Source organism: Ictidomys tridecemlineatus, chromosome 7, assembly GCF_052094955.1.
Source record: "Ictidomys tridecemlineatus isolate mIctTri1 chromosome 7, mIctTri1.hap1, whole genome shotgun sequence".
Lineage (NCBI taxonomy): Eukaryota > Metazoa > Chordata > Mammalia > Rodentia > Sciuridae > Ictidomys > Ictidomys tridecemlineatus.
This window is the reverse complement of record NC_135483.1, coordinates 64,383,982-64,400,621: the sequence shown is the minus strand read 5'-3', so window position 1 is coordinate 64,400,621 and position 16,640 is coordinate 64,383,982. Positions and strand designations below refer to the sequence as shown.

At 36.5% G+C, this 16,640-nt stretch overlaps 1 protein-coding gene across 2 annotated transcripts in view; it reads right to left on the bottom strand.

Annotated features, from left to right (window-relative positions):
- Nkain3 (sodium/potassium transporting ATPase interacting 3) overlaps window positions 1-16,640 on the bottom strand; it is a 601,616-nt gene that overhangs the window by 42,598 nt on the left and 542,378 nt on the right. For both annotated transcript variants that reach the window (XM_021724914.3, XM_021724915.3), the window contains exon 5: window positions 2,768-2,828. In XM_021724914.3, the coding sequence (XP_021580589.1) occupies window positions 2,768-2,828 (61 nt within the window). The remainder of the gene's footprint in view (window positions 1-2,767; window positions 2,829-16,640) is intronic.

The following is a 16,640-nucleotide window of genomic DNA, read 5'->3' as shown; positions in this document are numbered from 1 at the left end:
GCGTACTCTGCTTTTTGCCAGCTTTTATTTCATTGTCTTTGACCTGTTGTCATAATCTTCATAAGAAATAGTAAAGAAACCAAGAGGTAACAAAGAAGATGGGTGACTAGAGATGAATGTTTCCTCCAGCATTTATCACCCTTTGTAAGAAATGCCCTCCTGAAATGCTAGTTCCATAGAAGCACTCAAGCAGTACAGAGGAGAGAAGTGGGGGCTGCTATTTATTTTTTAAGGCTGGTGGACAGTCTCAGTCCAAGAACAAGGCTCGACTTTGCATTCTGAATAATGCAGACATTTTCATTAGTTTGAATAGGAATAAGAATGATAAATGATATATTGGCTGCCAAAACACAATGATATTACATTATATTTGCAGCTACCTTTTAGGATAAGCTTTCCAGAAGTACACTTAGACAACTTAGATAGCTATCAGTATTGTTTCTTCATTTCACATTGATGTTTTAGGAATTACATTTCAAAGGACACATCTTCCTGACTGTGAGTTGGTAATGTCATATCCACAGGGCAGTTCATTATTGCACCTAAAAGCTAAGTGTTGGCACAAATTGTACTAGACTATGAGATCATTGGAGTTTGGCCACCGACTTTACTTTTTACTCACATCTGCCTTTGGAAGACCCAGGGACAATTTAATTACAGTTGCACTTTTGATTCCTACTTCTTTCAATAAAAATGTAAAATTGCCCTGCTTGAGAACTCTCAGACTAAAAGGTTCGTGATTACTTTTCACTGTCATCTGTCTTCCAGACGATTATCATGTTAAGTTGGTCATATTGACTTTGTTTTGAGCATGGAAAACTTATTTCTGATTCTCAGTATTATTAGAATTGATGGTAACACAACTACTCTCTCCTGATGTCTCCAGGTAACTTAATATATGATCCTAATAACAAACACAAGAATTAAACCATTAATAGAATAGGCTGTTAGCAGCTGCTTCAAGCCCACTTTCATGGGCATTAAAATAGCTGATTCAGAGATTTCTATAGAGAAACTTTAATTAAAGTCATCAAAGTCAATGGAATTACAATATCATCTGCCAGTAGCAATACAATCCGTGTACGCTGACATTATTACTCTAAAAGAAGGCTGTAGAAGGTCAAAAAGTATTTACCCAGCTTTACATTTTTGCATGTCATTTTGTATTCCCCACTTTTACTAAAAATCTCAAGTGGCAAGGAAAGGTCTTTTGTGTATTTATTCTATTCGATCAAAGGAGACTAATGATTACTCTGCTTTTTCTCCCATAATAAGGTAAGACTGAGTCCCGGTATCTTTTGAAAGCCTCCGACTAGTTCAGTGAGGAGAAGAAGAAATTGTACTATTGTGTGTGTGTGTGTGTGTGTGTGTATGTGTGTGTGTGTGTGTATGTGTGTGAGTGTGTGGGGGGTTGGGGTATACCTATGTAAAAGTATTTCATAAGAGATTCAGTTTGAATTTATCAATGTATCATTTTTTGAAGTATTTATTCCACTAACTTCCTTAAAGTTCCAATTTAAGTTAAAATTGTCCATGCTCAACTAATTATTTCTAGCTGTGTGACCCATCCTGGCTGTGGGTTGAAGCATGTTGTTGACTTTCTGGACATGAACTTTGTGAGACTGTGGAACCACTAATGGAAATCCAGAAACCATGATTTTTAAAGTTGGCCTCGAAGTAAAAAGTGTTGTCATTATAACTGTGCATCTGAAGTGTCAGGAACTTTTAGATTCATCTAGCATTAAAAAAAAATTCACCTTGTAAGTATAAAATATATGATGCAATGTTTGCACATTTCTTACTTGACATATGTAGTCTCAAGGTCTAGTATTTCATACTTTTGGTCCAATAAAATGAGAAGGCATCCACTGTCACTGGATTCCAGTTCACATAACATGCACTGCATCTATTAGATGAGGAATCATCAGACTCCTTTGAAGTTGTGTTCTAGAAAGAAGTTATAATGGCTAGCTACTTATTCTCATCTTGTGAAAGCATTCATTTTATAATTCAGACAATAATTGCAATGGTAAATTCAAATGTCTAAGTTTGGTTAGATATGACTTATCTAAAATAATTTATTTTTAAAAATAAATTAAAAATATTATTTGAGCCTGTTAAGTGAGTTGTGGGAAAATACCTTACACATTAGCAGGTGCTCAGTAAACGGTATTTGTTCACTTGTGTTGTTAAATCTCTACAACAAAACTTTGGGTCTCGATATTCCTTTTTATAGGGGTGTGTGTTCTGTTAAAATGTGACTTAGCTTCTAAGCACCCTATTAATTTTATTTAGTATTTCTCTATCTCTTTTACATTCCATCTTGAAGGTTATAATTTTTAGTTTTGCCATAGTATTTTATATAGTTTATGTTCATATAGACCTTGCTACAATGGATTGATAATATTATTATTAGTTACATTGAAAATTCTGCCTCTAGCATACTCACAATTGGTGGTGGGCAAACCTCTCTGATTATCTACTCAGAATATTGTCTGGGTGTCTGTTGGAAAGTTACTAAGAATTGATATGACAGAAATCTCTAGGCTTCCCCACACTTCTATATAACTCAGACTCAGAATTTCAATATTTAGTGCCACCTTATTTTTGAACAGTTTGGTTTGTCAATCTTTGACTATAACTTTGCCATGCTGAGCCCAATCATTTTAGATTCTAAATATGAGAGATTTCATATCCCTGTACTGATTAGTTTTGGAAGCTGTATCTCATCCAAAATGAACCCGAGGGGAGATATAACAGTACTTACAGGTGTCTTCTTCTTCCATGGAAATGCTGATCACATAACAGGCATACACAAAGCCAACCAACTGCAAAGGAAAAAAAATAAGCACCTTACAAATTTATGCCAAATGTACATGGATAGCCTATATAATTCAAGATATAGAAATGAAGTATATTTATTAGTAATGTCTATGACTTTGTAACAAAAAAGTCTTATTTTAAAAGAATAGTTGTAATTTAAAAGTCTTTTCATTTTTATGTCACCTTAATAGCTTTTTAAAAAGTACATAGGAATGGGAAAAAATCTCTCAATTTCTAGATATTTCACTTAGACTTTGATTTGGGATTTACAAATCAGCTGGTTATTCATAGTATATATTTTTAGGTTCTTACTATTTATAGAGCAATTTGTACTACACTCATTATTACTGCAACTATTTTAATGTTTAATAGCCACAAAAGGAATCAAGGCATCCTGCTTATAAATTAAGTAGCAATCATCTATTTAATTATTTAAAATGCTCTGAGAATGTAAATTCTATCTAGCTACTAAATTGTTTTGTTAATTATATCATAGGAAAATGCATTAACTTTCTGGTGATTAGTTAGTGGTAAAATGAAATAGAAGAGGTAATTTATACTTTGGATACTAGTGGTTCAAAGAATATTTATTTAAAAATTAAAAGTGTAGAGTGCAGCTTTTATAGATTTTTCATATTGTTTCCTGTACTTATTATACTGAGAAGACATTTTTATTCCACAGAGTCAGAGACACCACAATTCCTGGAGGATAAAATTGTCCATGAATCTAGTCTGGTCTAAAATTAATCTAAGTTCTTTGAGAAGTATGAAAATTAGCTACCTCAATAGGTGCTATAATTTATCTTTTTGCTTTTCTTTCCATTTTCAAAGTCTGCTTCCTCCCCCAGCCTTATTAGAAAATAGCATTAGAAAAAGAAACTCCTCTAATAGTCTTGGTAGCAAAGACTGAAGTTCCCATGGCAGAGAACAGTATATCTAGAGTTTCCAATTGCTTGTGTGGATTAAAACACAGAGCTTAGTCTACCCAAAGGACATAAAATCAGCATACTATAATGACACAGCCATATCAATGTTTATAGCAGCTCAGCTCACAATATCCAGGCTCTGGAAATAACCTAGGTGCCCTTCAACAAATGAATGGATTTAAAAATGTGGTGGTGTATATAACACAATAGAATACTATTCAGCTATAAAGAAGAATTCGATTATGGCATCTGATGGTAAATGAATGGAACTGGAGAATATCACGCTAAGTGAAATAAACCAATCCCTCAAAACCAAAGGCCAAATGTTCTCTCTGATTTGTGGATGCTAACCCCAAACAAGGGAAGTTAAGGAGGGGAATAATATAAATCCATTGTATTAGACAAAGGGAAATGAAGGGAAGGGAAGGGAGGGGAGGGGAATAGGGAAGACAGTAGAATTGATCCATCATAACTTTCCTAGCCTTCTATTTGTAACAGCCAGGGTAATGCCGCATCACGAACAACCAAAAGCATGGGATCCTAAATAGAATAAGTTATACCATATATATATATATATATATATATATGTATATATATACAATCTGCCAAAATACATTCTACTATCATGTATAACTAAAAAGAACAAATTAAAAAAAAAAAAGACTTGGAGTTTATAAATCCATCTGAAGGCTGCATGGATGAAGGTCAAGAAGACCTGAAAGGCTGTGAGGTTAGAGTGAGCTGCCTGTGTGCTGACAGGTCCTCCCATGCCATGGACATCTTCCCCCTCATCTCAAGCCCAGTGAAGGGCTGCTTCAGAGAAGTACTTGGGGAGCTTGGCACCCAAATTGCACGTGGAAGAGTCAAAACACAAAGGGCTATGGTTTGTGGGGATTCTGGTTGAGAGTGTGATGAGACAGTAAGGGTGGGCTTTGCAGCTCAGGATGTCACCGGTGCTCACAAGACTAGGAACCAAAGCCTCTGAACACAATTTCCCTTGCTGTTCTCCATTTTTATACCACCTAAGAGGACGTCCTGCCCAAACCTGGTGACCTCAGAGGAATGATGGTACTTTGGGTTCAGAAGGTGGATGGGGGCATTAAATAGCCTTCCAAAGGGGCTGATCATTCACAGAAACAGATGAGGATCCTAAAATAGGGGTGGGGTGGAATTCTGAAGAACCCACAAAAGCATCCCTCAAGAGGCCAAGAGGAGGTCTCAGCTTTGGGAGTGGTCACACCTGGAGTGTATCTCCTGCCAGCTTGTAACTGCATCAGTCAGGTTAAGACCTCATTTCTTACCTCTTCTCCCACTATTCTTCCTTTCATTTCATCCCTAGAATTCCCTAAAAGAACAGCTAGTGATGGGTGGAATGAGAAGAGGAAAAAGCAGGTATGTGTCTCTCACTGCAGATCTGTAAGCTAAAATCAGGCTCAAGTCGTGGGGCAGAGTTTTTAGTGGGTGAGAGTTTATATTGACCTCGAATGGACAGTTTGTTACCTGAAAAGGACCAAAAGACATTTAGATTCTGTTTGAAATATCCAAAGGGTGAGATAGAACTTGGCCATAGAATGTATTTGTGACAGTGAATCAAGTTGCCTTTTGATGGTATTCTACCAAGTCCAGCTCATTCAGCAATCTGGTTGCATACAAAAGGAAAAAACAAAACCAGCCAATCATCAATCACAAATAACTCTCTAATGAATTTCTTTCCAATCTTCTTTCACATCGTTGCTATGTCACAGTTATACACTTATGACCCAATATTCTTCATAAGCCTAATAACTTATTAACTACATAAATCTAGATTATTTCAACATACTGTAATATATTTGAGCAATATTCTATTAACTTAAAGTTCATTTTCAAATTATAAATAACATCATGCCAAATATTAATGGTTTTTCTATAAGTTTCATTACTTGATTCACAGAGGTATAATTATAGTAAAGTGCCATTGATACTTCTATGACTTGTTTTTAACACATTATTAAATTGGTTTCAAAAAGTTTGTATCAGTCGTCTCTGGTAAGAACATGTAAAATCTTCTCTTATAGCTCTTTAGAAGCAGTCAATATAATAAATATGTGCAATTGTCACGTGTCAGTTAAAAACAACAAAAATAAGTTTTTATTATTTCTTATCCTACAACAGCAGTAACCAACATTACTTGCTTTGCAATACCTTTAATATCACAGCATATTTTCATTTTAAAAAATTCAATAAAACAGACAAAACAGCATATGTACATGTATTTATTTTGCAATAGTGTTACCTAACATTTTCATATTGTTAGTTGTTTCTTATGAATTGTATACAACAATTTGCTTTGCCCATTTATTAGTTTGATGTGGCTTTCATTAATTTATATATATGCAGTCTTATGGAGTAAAGCTATATTTATTGTGATTTTTTCCCCTTTATGTCAGCAAGTGTTATGGTGTCTTAAAAACATTGTGATATTTTCTTACTAAATTGTATATTGGGAGGCATCTGCCATGAAACAATTTTCTTGTTTTGGGTGGACTTTCCTTTAGATGTGTGTGTGATTCATTGATGATTGAAACATTTCAGAACTAGTTTTTTTGTACACAGATATAAATTTAAATGCTGAGTGCTAATAAGTTAGTTAATAAGTTATTAGGCTTATGAAGAATATTGGGTCATAAGAGTGTAACTGTGACATACAGCAATCTTGGAAGTTGCTTATTGGAGAGTAAGCACACAGTTGCAGAATAGCTTTTGCATTCCAAGTTTTTTTCACATCAAACAAAGGTAAGTTAAAAACCCAATTTTAAAATCATTAATTATTATTTTTCAGCAAGATAGAGGAGGGGTAAGCAAAGATATATCAAAATATATTGGCTGGGTGATGAAGACTTTTCTAGTGTAAAGTCAAGGCCTTCATGACAGCTCAATACTAATATAAACATTATTTTTCTACTGTTTTAATAAACTGTGCCTTTTTTAAAGGAATAAAACCCCTTTTATCTATACTTTAATGTTGATTTAACAGTGAACCATTATCATTTTTAATAATGTCATTTGAGATGAGATCTCTAAAGTATATATTAGCATATTGTTCATTTCTTTGGCAAGGAACACATACTTTGGTATTTTCTAATATTGGCTCATTCAGTTTGGCATGCCTGGATCTATCAGCATTTATTGGTAAGACTGTCAGCATTTACTGGTTAGTCTATTGGCATTTACTGGAAAAAAGGCTGGAGGATTGATGAGAGGGCCCCTTGAGAGCAAAGTTAGTCATGTTGAATCACTACGCTCACATATTGATATGCAGAGATAATGTGGTCGAGTTGAGCCTGGAAACTCAACACAAGACCACTTTTGCTAGAAAATGAGATCCCACTCTAATGGTGAAATCTTGACCCCACACGAAGTCTACACTACCCACCGCTAGCTAGTTTGCCTTCCTGCTGTTGTAACAGGCACAGAAAAATATTAACTACTAACAGCTGACTCATAAGTTGTTTTGTTACATGTTTATACACTTAAAACTACAAATCTAAGTACCTGCTAAGGAATCTGTATAATATAAAATAAATTTTCTTTTTGCAGGAAACTTTTATATGATTTAAATATAAAATGTCTTCCACGTTACGCAGAAAGATTGACAAATGACTAACATTAAAAAAAATAAACAAAAAAGATAGATGCCAGTTTTGTAGTCCTTATCTCATTATTCAAATAAAGGCATTTGAAATTCAAGGAAAGGTTTGGCAATAGGATGAGACACTGAGCAAGTCAGAAGGTATGTAAAAGATGATCGTAGGTGAATATTTATGAAGGCAAAGGAGAGCGAGTTCTTTGGATAATTTTTTTTTCCTAGAAATATCTGTTTACTGAAGTTCATGCAAGTTTTATTTCTTCCTTATAAGTTAAGATCACAAATTTATGCTAAAAATATTGGATTAAATGTTTTCAGAAAAGATCCATTATTGTCCATGAGCTGAAGAGAACTGATCAATGTCTTTATTTTTCCTTTTCCAAATCACAACTCTTTTGATGGGTAGAAAGTTAAGGTCAGATATTAAATCCCAGTGACAGCACATATCCCTCCCTATCCAGTAAATATTTTCTTACTCATGAAATGTGGGAATGCATAGTTTTAAAACGATAGAATAATATATATAGCAATGGAATATTTTCCAGATCCCATTGTTCACTAATGCGTCTTCTGTTGTCTTGATGGATGACATAAAAAAGAATTCTGGCTAGGTAATTGAAATACACAGTGCCATTAGCTGGAAAAAAATAAAATGAATACATATCTAGAAATATTAGGTCATTCTCCAGGCCCTCAAACAGAATTTGCCAGCCATAATCTCAGTGATATTACAAATGAATTTATTAAAATTTTTTTCTTTTTCTTTTACTTTATTGATGGATGTGTTCATAAAATATTTATTCTAAAATTACTTCTGCTATTGTGATTAACAAAACTGCTGTTTAATTAGTAATGTTATTCTCATGAGAACTTGTCTAGACATCCTGTTAATCATCAAACTGTGGATAGCTGACTTGCGTATTTCTTGGTTTCCCAGAATGTGAATTGAAATAGTTCCTGTGGCTTTCTGCTTGTCCATAAGAAAAGAACAAAATGCCTCCTTGCCAATACCAAGCAAATGCAAAGAACATAATATCAGCATAATATTTCTAATTATTCTTATTTTCTATAAAGCTTTGAGAGTCATTCCTTTTAAGGATATCTTTTTCCCCCTCTTCCACTAAAATCATCTATTTCTATTTGGTATTTTAAATTGTCATCTTCTTTGTGTTATGTATTTTGACAGAATAAATTTCCTCTTCTTTGACATGCTTAATGAATGAATGCATATGTTTCTGCAAATAGGATTGGTACTTGGGATTTCTTTGTTTTGACTTGCAGGTCTTATATAAGGGTTGGGTCTCATGCAGACACCAGGTTGACAACTATTGGCTGTGTGTCTTCCTAGTTGTGGATTTTATTAAGAATGAATCAAAGAATTTAATCATTTCTGAAATTAGGAGAATCTCTTCCAGGAAAAACTTTCAGGTGAAATAGATAGACCAGAAAAGCTTATCTAGGAAATACAGAGAGGAAAGTTGTTAGGTAAGAAAATTGATGGGTGTGTGAGAAGCAAAAGGATCCCTTTTATGTATTTTAATTTTTTTTAGTTATACATGATAATAGAGTATATTTTGAAAAATTTATATAAACATGGAGTATATCTTATTCTAATTAGGATCCCATGGTTGTACAAGATGTGAAGATTCATTGTGGTGTATTCACATATGTATATCGAATAGTTATGTCAGATTCATTCTACTGTCTTTCCTAATCCTATCTCCCCTCCCTTCCCTTCATTCATTGTCTAATCCACTAAACTTCTATTCTTCCTCTTCCCCTCTTTTGTTGTGTGTTAGCATCCACATATCAGAGAGAACATTTGACCTTTGGTTTTTTTGGGGGGATTGGCTTATTTCACTTAGCATGATAGTCTCTAGATCCATCCATCTACCAGCAAATGTCATAAAGTCATTCATTTTTATGGCTGAGTAATATTCCATTGTGTATATGTACCACATTTTTTTTTATCCATTCATCTGTTGAAGGGCACCCACGTTGGTTCCATAGCTTAGCTATTGTGAATTGAGCTGCTATAAATATTGATGTGTTTGCATTGTTGTAGTATTCTGATTTTAAGTTCTTTGAACATATATATACTGAGGACTGGGATAAGTGGGTAAAATGTCAGTTCAATTCCTAGTATTTTGAGAAATCTCCATACTGCTTTTCAGAGTAGTTGTACCAATTTTGAGTCCCCATCTTCTCAACAATATTTATTGTTACTTGTATTCTTGGTACTTGTCATTCTGACTGAAGTGAGGTGAAATCTCAATGTAGTTTTAATTTCCATTTCTCTAATGTAGAACCTTTCTTCATATAGTTGTTGACCATTCATATTTCTTCTATGAAGTGTCTGTTTTGTTCCTTTGCCCATTTATTGATTGCATTATTATTATTTTTTTTTGGTTCTCTGAGTTCTTTTAAGTTTTGTTTTGTTAAGTTCTCTGAGTTCTTTATGCATCCCCAAAATTAATGCTTTATCTGAGGTGCAGGTAGCACAAATTTTCTCACATTATATAGCTCTTGATTGTTTCCTTTGCTGTGAAGAAGCTTTTTGTTTGATACCACCCCATTTATTGAATCTAGATTTTACTTCTTATCATGCCTTAGGAGTCTTGTGGAGGAAGCCATTTCCTAAGTCAACACAATGGAGTGGACCTACATTTTCTTCTAGTAGGCGCACAGTTTCTGATCTAATGCCTGGGTATTTGATCCATTTTGAGTTGAGTTTTGTGCAGGGTGAGAGACTAAGATTAAATTTCATTCAGCTACATGTGGATTTCCAGTTTTCCCAGCATCATTTGTTGAAGAGGCTATCTCCAAACAGATCCTTAGATAGAAGAAACTCCCTGAAAACTTTCTTAAATTTCTCATCATTTCCATGAAGTTTGAGTGATAAAAAACTTCTCCACTTAACTCAAGGTTCTAGAATGTTCTTTTTTGAGTTGATTTTTTCCCCCCTCAATTCAAAAGGATTCTATAAAAATTCTTGACTAAGGCTACCTGTGGGAAGCAGGTAGAGGCTGATCCACTTTGCCCCAAGCAGAGTTATGTCCTTATGAAAATTATTAATTTGAACATTTTTAAGTAGAAAGCTTCCCTATGCAATATATTTGGGTTAAGATATTAAGGGTGTGGGATTTCACCATAGGCTTACATTAACAAATGGGCCTGTTATTGTTTCAGAGATTCTGGGTCAGAGACAAAGCACTTGATTACTCACAGAGAACAGCATAAGCTTCAAATCTCTTTGCTACAAACTCCCTGAGTCATGATGATGCCTGCACAACCAGAGGGCTGCCTTACAGGAGGGGAACACTTTCATAGGAAGGAGAAGCAAGTCCACTTTTTGCTGGGAGTGAGAAGGGGAAGAAGACACTTTATTTCTAAAGGTTGCTGGATGAAAACACAACCCTGAGGAATTGTTCTGGGAAGGAACAATTATGCAATTAGTGCAATTTAGATGATAGGTGGTACAGTAGTATTTAAAGCCACATTGCTTGCTAGATAGGGTGATGCATACCTGTAATCCCAGCAGCTGGGGAGGCTAAGGCAGGAAAATCATGAGTTCAAAGCCAGCCTCAGCAACTTAGTGAGGCCCTAGGTAACTTAGCAAGGCCTTGTTTCAAAATAAATAATAAAAAGGGCTAGGGATGTGTCTCAGTGGTTAAGTGTCCCTGGGTTCAATAATCCCTGGTAATAAATAAATAAATAAACAAACAAACAAACAAACAAATAGAACAAACTACATTGCTGAGTCATATCACTAAGAAAAAGTGAAATCAGAGAAAGGGATTCATTTTGGATCATTATGGCATTTAGGGATTGGAAGACAATAAACCAGCAAAAGAGACTGAAAAGAACTGACCAGAGAAGTAACATAGAAATTGTGGACCATCACCTGTGTCAGAGGTCAGAAGGTCAAGGGCAATGAGGACTAAATATTGGCTACTGGATTGAACCTTGTGGAGGAAACCTTGACATGAGGTACCTTGGTGGAGGGTCTGGCAAAACATTTAATCAAAGTGGATTTATGAGAAAATAGGAGGTCAATAATTCTTTTAAGGAATTTTGCAGAAACAGGGAGTAGAAATGAATAGTGATGGAGAAAAATGTAAGGTCAATGGGATTTCTTTCCTTTCTTTTTGAGGGGTGGATAATGTCATAGCGTGTTTGCATTCTGATAGGAATAAATGCTTCCTTGAACTTTGAGGCACTAGTTAAGGTACTCAATAAGAAAGATTATTTTTCCTGTCCAAGCACTTACATCCTTCTGAGCCACTTGCAAACCCTCGATGCTGGCTTTTGAGACTTATTCTCCACTATTCTTGGCCACGTGCCTGTGTTCCAGCTCCCTGAACACACCCATTCTTTGCTTGCTCATGACCCCCTCACCCTGCTCTCACATCTCTGCTTGCACAAACCCTCACACCCTTGAAGTTCAGTTGTAAATGTCACTTGCTTTGATTTCCCCAGTTGATCTACTTCTAGTCTGAACTGTCTCAGCACTTTGTTCTTCTACCTCTAAGTGGCAGTTCCCAGGTGCTGCCCTGCCTCACTGCTGTGTGTGTGTGTGTAGATTCTGGAAGGCAGGGACTGCTCTCTGGTAGAGTCGTTGCAAAGGCAGTGTCCTCCCGGAGGAGTCTTGCTGTAGTTCCCTCTGGAAGAGGATCTCCTGCTGCTTCTACTTTGACCCAGACTCCTCAATTAAGGCACATCTCTCACATGATCATACCTACCTATTTATATGTCCATCTCTACCACCAGGCTCTTCAGAAAAGTTCTTGTTTTTAAATTTCAATTTTAATCAACTCAACTTTTTAGTTCTGAAACAGTACTTTGTTGAGTAAAAAGAAGGTACTCATCAATTTTTTGAATGAATTAGCAATGAGAAGTATTGCATTTCAAAGTGCAGGAAGGAATGGGAAATAGTATGTCTGAAATAAAGTGGATGAATTTCAGAATTCTAGCATGTTAGCCACTCTGAAGTTCCCATGGGGGTCACCATGTCACTCAGCCTGTGTAAAGTCATCTCTGCCTAGGTACATTACAGCCATAATTCAATAAGTTTCATAGATATTTGCTGCTTTGCTCTGATACTGACTGGATCATGCAGTAATCATGAGGATGAGCTAGTGATTATACCATCTTGGACACATAAATAAAACATAAACATGTGTAAAGAAAAGGGATATTAGGGTCTTTGCACTCATGAGTTAACTATTGTTTGGTTTTACATGAAATTGAACATTTGAAAGGTATTAAAAAGAGTTACAGTTATTCCAAAATACCCACTGCTTCTTTCACTAGGAAGAGGAGAAATGATATGACAGGGTAAGAGTGTTCCAGTCACTGAGTTGAACTGACGCAGTGGTTTTAATCAGGCATGGTCTTATTGCAAACACACAGCAAGCCTGAGTTTAGCATCCTCTCTTGTCGTAAGTCAGGATGACAGACACCAGAATGCCCACGCACATACCATGCAGCTACTAATACGGGAAACTTCTGACTCCATCTTCTAGGGGATCAGGGGTTCAGTTTTGTTGGACAGCAGGCTTCTCCTTCCCTTCTAGGAGTTTTATCAGAAAAAGCTCAGAGGCTGAAGAACAGGCAGCAGGTGGACAGTTTCATCTTACAGTGCTTTGTGGACACATTTCTTTCTCTATGGCTCCCGGGAGTGTCTTTCTGAGCAACTGTCACCCATGCCCATCTGTTTTCTCTTGCATGCCCAGCATCACAGAAGTCTAAGGTCTTAGGATACTCAGGGGAACAAACTCTGGGAGGGACTGGCTTCCTATTTATCTGCAACACTCTGGGGAATGTGTGAATCCTAGGAATACCTCACCTGTTTGTTTTTAATCAAACTGCTCATACTGTTCCTTCAGGAATTCAGAATGAGAGCTGAGTCTTTTGATGGAGGTGTCCTAAGCCAAGTGACGTCTGAAATTATGTGAAGACATTTGGTTCCCTCTCCTAAGAGTCCCACTGGCACCCTGGACTCCAAATGAATCAATGAATATGGAAATAAGTTGTTTCCTCCACAATGACCATAAAATGCACAACAGCAAGAGCATCCCATTCATTTGGGCCCTGAGGATTTATGGCCCTTACACGTATGGGAAGCACTTGTGTAGACAGCTTCAGAATGGAAAACAAATGACTTGCTGGCCTCTACCAAGGAAGATGCGACTTTTAACGACACGCTTTTGTGATACAGATGCTCTGCACAAACCAGCTCAGCAATATCATCGAGGACATGAATGTCACTCTTAGAGTTGTCATTGGATAATGTGTTTCTGGTGGTGAGTCACTGAAGTAAGAGCAGTGTATAAAACTTCTTTTTTAAAAAAGATATGTAAAGGTATTTGATCTATTTATGTAGATCATCCTTGCTTCTAGGACTTTTCTAAGTTTCCACTGTGGATTTCAATAATTCTTTAATGATCTCATATGGAAAGTGTCTTTGGATCATTGAACCTGAGTGTGAGGAGGTCATTTGAAGAAAACTGTTGCTATCAAGAAAAATGTCTTCTACTGTTTACAACACTAAATGGAAATTAAAATGCAATTTGTAAATGTGTGTTTGGCTAAAATAAATGTATTTTAGACTGAGAATTTTATTTTCCTGTTGGTGTGTTGGTGTCTGCTATGGTTTGGATATGAAGTGTTCCTCCAAAAAACTCCTGTGTTAATGCAGGGGGTATAATGATTTGATTGTGAGAGCTGTAACCTCACCATCAGTGGATTAACCCATTTGATGGATTAATAATTTGAATGGATTACTGGGTGGTAATTGTAATTGAGGTGTGGTTGGAGGAAGTGGGTTACTGGGAGCAAGCTTTGGGGATCATATATTTAATCCCTGGCTCCTCCCTTTCTTTCTGTGCATCCTTGTTGCCATGATCTGAACAGCTCTCCTCCGACATGCCCATCCAATTGGACGTTCTGCTTCACCTTGGGCCCAGAACCAGGACATTGGCTGACTATGGAATGAATCTCTGAAACTATGAACCCTAATAAACTTTTCATCCTCTAAATTCTTCTTGTCAGGTATTTTGCCACAGCAAAGAAAATCTGACTAACACAGTGTCAGAATGTGACACGTAAGGTCTTAGGTGAGTGTACTGTCTGTGTGGCTGTGAGGACTGATAAATCCTTTAGGGTTCATTGTGCTCTGCCACCTACATGCCTGATCCTTTAAAGGGAGTCATGACCAAACCAGGAGTGAAAGCTGGACTTAGGCAGGACCTCTGTCTGGTTAGTGGTTAGTGGACATTCTGTCCCCTTGTCCCATCTTGAGCTGTTGACTTCTGTCTTAGGCTTCTCAAACTTGTTCTTAGGGCACAATTTGAATCTGAACTCTGGCTTACCAGAACATTCTGACTCTTCTTATACCCCTTCCAGTGTGGGGAACCCTCTGTGTCTTAAGAGAGACATTTCTGATATTGTATTTCAAAATTGAGGCACAGAGGTTAATTAAGGTGTCCCCAAACCACACAGGTAGATATAATCTCTGCTTATGGCTGATCTTTATATAGTTCTCCTTATGTAATCCAAAGTTGCATTGACTTAGCAAAGCAGGTTCAAACTTCTCTATACTATGGTCCCCAAGAAGACAGGCCAGTTTTTCATAGTAATCCTTCAAAAGAACTAAGTGCTATCTACTCTGCATTCCACACAATACTTCCTACGTACTGTGTTCTTTCTAAATGGTGGCTTAAACTTTTAAAAGCATTTCCTTAAGCATTAAAAGTATAAAAGTTGAGTAAAAAGCAGAAAATGGCTCCAGGAGGCTTGGGTCTAACAATCTGGGATTCTCAGATTTCACCTTTGGTTTTATTGTATATGTTTTTGATTGAATGGGAATATTATAGTTTCTGGTATGTCCTCAAAGTCTTATGTGTGAGAAGCATGGTCCGCCCAGTGCAGCAAGGCTCAGAGGTGGGGCTTATAGGCAATGACTGAATCATAGGGGCTCTGACCTCATCAGTGGATTAATCCATCTAATAGATTAATGTATTGATAGCTGAATGAACCACTGGGAAGTGGGACCCAGTTGAAGAAAGTAGCTCATTGGAGGGAGGCTCTGCAAGGTTTATCTTCTCCCTGGCTCCTTCCTCTCATTCTTTAGCTGCTTCCTATCTGCCATGAGTAGAGCCATTTTTCTCGATGTTTCTGCCTTGGATCCAGCTGCCCATGGACTGAGACTTGTGAAACTATGAGCCAAAATAAGCTTTTCCTCCTTTATGTTGTTCTTGTCAGCTACTTTGGTCACAGAAATGAAAAGCTGAGTAACATGGAGAAAATGTCATTATCCTTTTAATAAGTGGAAATCAATAGAAATGAGGAATTTTTTTTTATTTTTCTTTTTTCTTTCTTTTTTTGTTAATGATTTCCATTTTCTTATTGCACAAACTATGAGTTTTACGAGATTTTTGGAAGAATCCCAGAACTATGGGGACAAGATATTTACCCTTAAATACTGGGACCTGTTTTGGTCCAACAAGTTCTTTAATATTGGATTTTAATTGACTTATAAATGCTTTGTTGAAATTCAGGTATACCATCTACTTTGACACAAGCATAATGTAGTAACCATGTCCAAAAATAAAGTGAGGATAACTTATAGCTTAGAGTGTCTATACTGACTTCTAGTGAGTCTAATATCTTTGTTATTAGATGTCTTGAATAATGTATTTAATAATCAATCCCATTTTGGAGTGGGGGAAGGAAAGATGTTAAATTTTCTGCTCTATAATTTTGGGAACTTATCTTTTGGGAAAAAATGGGACAGGTGAATAGATCCAAGAAAGAAAACTTGGAAGAAGAGCCATGGAAACAATCTTGGTTCTCTACTGTTAGTCAGATTTGTGTTGCTGTGCAAAATACCTGATAAGAGCAACTTAGAGGAGGAAAAGTTTATTTAGGGATCATGGTTTTAGAGTTTCAGTCCATGGTTGGCCAACTCCAATGCTTTGGGCCCAAGTGAGGCAGAACATGATGGTGAAAGGGTATGGCAGTGGAGGGCTGCTTCATTTATGGCAGCCAGAAAGTAGAGAGAGAGAGAGGAAAAGGGACCATAGGGGAAGATGAACCCTTGAAGCACATCCTTAGTGACCCACCTCCTCCAAACTTGCCCACCTTTCTACAGTGACCACTCAATCAGTCCATTCAAACTAGGGTGGACTGATTAGGATGCAGCTCTCATAATGCAATGGTTCATCTCTGAATACTGTTGCATTAACACAGAAGCTTTTAGG